Here is a 3,350-nt window from a genome sequence, read left to right on the forward strand (position 1 = left end):
GGAGGCAATTCTTTTACTAAAACAACTTCTAATTCGTATATGTAAATATGTCATAACTAAAGACATATGTAAATATGTCTTATTAGTGCCAATGTTAACCAAGGATAACTAAGGAAACGGTACGGAATAAAAAATTCTGTAACTTATAACAATAATTTATTAAACAAAAAAAAAAATGTACAAAAAATACAAAATATTAAATCATACAAAAATATTCATATATATATGTCTATATGCCCTATATATACCCTCGTACAGGGTAAATATAAGTTATATAAGAAATATCCAAGATATGCTTTAATTCACTTTAGAATTTATCAATAAAAATCAAATAATCTTAGGATAAATTTCTGGCTTAAATATTTAAAATTATCGTATCTACGAAATAATATATCTTTATATAATGTATCTTTAGCTGCTGAATATGGGTTACAGAGAAATTTGTTTTCAACCATGATATCTGATTAGACTCTTTCAGTACACCACAATCGCTAGAAACGGAACTCTCGGGATCTAAATTAATATGCATTATATTTTTGTTGCATTAAAGATTAATTTAATTAACAGCACGAGAATGTCAAAAAATGAAGGTCAGATAGCATATCAGGGAAAAAGGTCATATGATTTGAAAGCACCGTAGTAGATAGCCGTATCATCTGCAAAAAATTTTACTTTGCTTCTGAAAGTTTCCAATGTATAAGTCATTTAAAAAATTAAAATTAGTATTAAATAATTTATTTCTATTTATACAAGTACCCCAGTAAGGAAACCGAGATATAATACTTGACTTCGCAAAACCATTAATTCATTTATAATAATGAATTAAATGATAATGATAATATTCTACGTTGTTATACGTAGCTATTTGGTATATTAAGCTGACTTTATATACAAAAGATAAAATGGGAATTGTTTTAATAATTCTGTATCGACTTATAAAAACAAAAAAAACGTTATCCAATTTAGGGCTTAAAAGGCTAAAATAAGATTATATTCTATTCGGAAAAAATGAGGCAATGCGAAAGAGTTCGATAATATTTCGGGTTAAAATAATTTTCCTTGTACTTTATGGCCATTCACGCTCGTCAGGCAAGGGAATTACGTCTGGTGGTTTTTGAGGTGTAATTCTATCAGGTGTAATTTCATCAGGTGTAATTTCATCAGGTGTAATTTCATCAGGTGTAATTTCAGGAGTAATTTCAGGAATAATTGCAGGAATAATTGCAGGTGTAATTTCAGGAATAACTTCAGAAGCAATTTCAGGAATAATTTCAGGAGCAATTTCAGGAATAATTTCAGGTAGTAATGAGATTCCTTCGGCAAATGGGAGAATTTCGAGTAATGTATGTCTATTATTAAATAATTTAGATTCAGAACCAGCGATTTTAGGTTGAAATATAGTTAATTTTGGCTCAAAGCCTTTGATTCTTGGACGAAAACCAGACACTCTATGCATTGGTGAAGCATAAGCAGGTACTTTAGCTACCAAATCAATTACACGATCTTCAGATATTTTTGGGTAATTAAAAGGGATAATAGTGTCATACCGAGCTATGTCTGACCCAAAAATTGGCATTATTCTAACACTCGCTCCAAGAGCGCTACGCCTAAAACGAGCCTTTCCAAGCCAAAAATTAGTATGATCCAGCCCAAAGCCTTGTATTCTCGATTTAAAACCAAGACCTTCTTCTTCTTCAGTAGATCCTGCTTTTCGTTCCTCTGAAAAAAAAATTACCATTTATAGACAATATTATTATTCAATAAAAATTTGAAGACGTTAATAATTATGAGATTATCTCTAAAACAGTTATTTTAGACAAGAGTTGGAAAGTATTCGGACATGGTATTTAGATACTGAACAAGAATAAAGGTGCCCACATAGCCTACAGGAAATTTCAAAAACCCAGTGTTTCTCTGCAACCTTAGTATTAATCCAAACCTTCGGAACTGGATTGTGAAAAAGAAATTATGGAACTGGAATGAGGAAAATGAATTATGAAACTGAATCAAGTTGTAAGAAGAGAACCCTTCCGTTATAGGAGGTAAGGCGTGAGACCAAAATAATCAATTTCATGGGCTTTTCCGGTTAATAGACAACCATCTCGAGTGCACTTCTAACTTGAGGACCGAACATTTTTCCGATGAGGTAACAGAAAATTACTAATTTTTTTTTTATAACGACGATTTTTCATTGATCACCTCAAATATATGCTATAAGAAATTGTTATTCTTCGAAAATCTAAAGCTCGTCTGGAAAAGGTTTAAATTTTTTTTAAAAACTCCCTTCACTAGAATTATGTTGACCCGTCAAGAGAAAATATTCGTTGAAAAATCAACCACATGATCAGACTCCATTAGTCTAATGGTAAATGCTTTCAAATTCTTTTATAAAATATAATATATATATCCCGGTCAGGCATTCGAATCCCGGTCAGGCATGGCATTTTCACACACCCTAGAAATCATTCATCTCATCCTCTAAAGCAATACCTAACGGTAGACCCGAGGTTAAAAATAAAAAAAAGCTTGGCAGATAATCTTGAGATATTAAAGGTTTGTAACATTAAGACTAAAGAATTTAGAAAAGTATGACATTTGTAAATATAAGAACTTCAATTTAGTGAACCATCAAACACTTTTCGAAAACGACGAACTATTTAAGTTGCCTGTAACACCTTCACATTGACATCAGTTTTTAACTTCTGATTATGATTTTAATTAGTTTTACCTTAGTGACCAAATACTTAATGTTTTATTAATTGTGTTTCTTGACAACTAATGACGGATCCAGTGGGTCCGAAAAGGCCTTCTTGAATAAAAAAAGATTTTAACCCTTACAGGTGAGATCAACCTTATTATTTTTTACATACATGTGTATATGGTGATTCTTAAATTATAAATAATTAATTGTGATTTGACACACGGGGCAACATATTTAAAAAATTGATACATATATATATATATATATATATACTTTATCCTTATATATTTACGATAATTGTAATTACAAAAAGAAGAAATCGACAAACAGACGTAGAAACAAATTTATGTATTTAAACCAATTTATAAAATTTAGTATTCAAATCAACATCTGTGTAATCTTTGTTTTACGAATTTGCTATATATTTTTCTAATATTAAATTAATTAAAATTTCGTTCCATCTTTGAATAAAAAATTTATTTATGAAACTAAATTAAAAAAAAAAAAATAAAGTATGGAACCCTTTTTAAATAGCTGTTCAACCGTTAAACATAAAAAATTGAAATTTAGCAGATGGTCTTAATTCAATACGATCTAGTTTTTTGTATGATACCGCCATAACACTAATTCCTGGCGGAGGAGAGGATTA

General features: G+C 29.8%; 1 protein-coding gene across 1 annotated transcript in view; it reads right to left on the reverse strand.

The window, feature by feature from the left end:
- Positions 1–224: 224 nt before the first annotated feature.
- Positions 225–3,350, reverse strand: part of LOC142324491 (uncharacterized) — a 5,814-nt gene continuing 2,688 nt past the window's right edge. The window contains exon 2 of the mRNA XM_075365318.1: positions 225–1,719. Within this exon, the coding sequence (XP_075221433.1) occupies positions 1,067–1,719 (653 nt within the window). The 3' untranslated portion in view covers positions 225–1,066. The remainder of the gene's footprint in view (positions 1,720–3,350) is intronic.

Source organism: Lycorma delicatula, chromosome 5 (assembly GCF_047948215.1).
Source record: "Lycorma delicatula isolate Av1 chromosome 5, ASM4794821v1, whole genome shotgun sequence".
Classification (NCBI taxonomy): domain Eukaryota; kingdom Metazoa; phylum Arthropoda; class Insecta; order Hemiptera; family Fulgoridae; genus Lycorma; species Lycorma delicatula.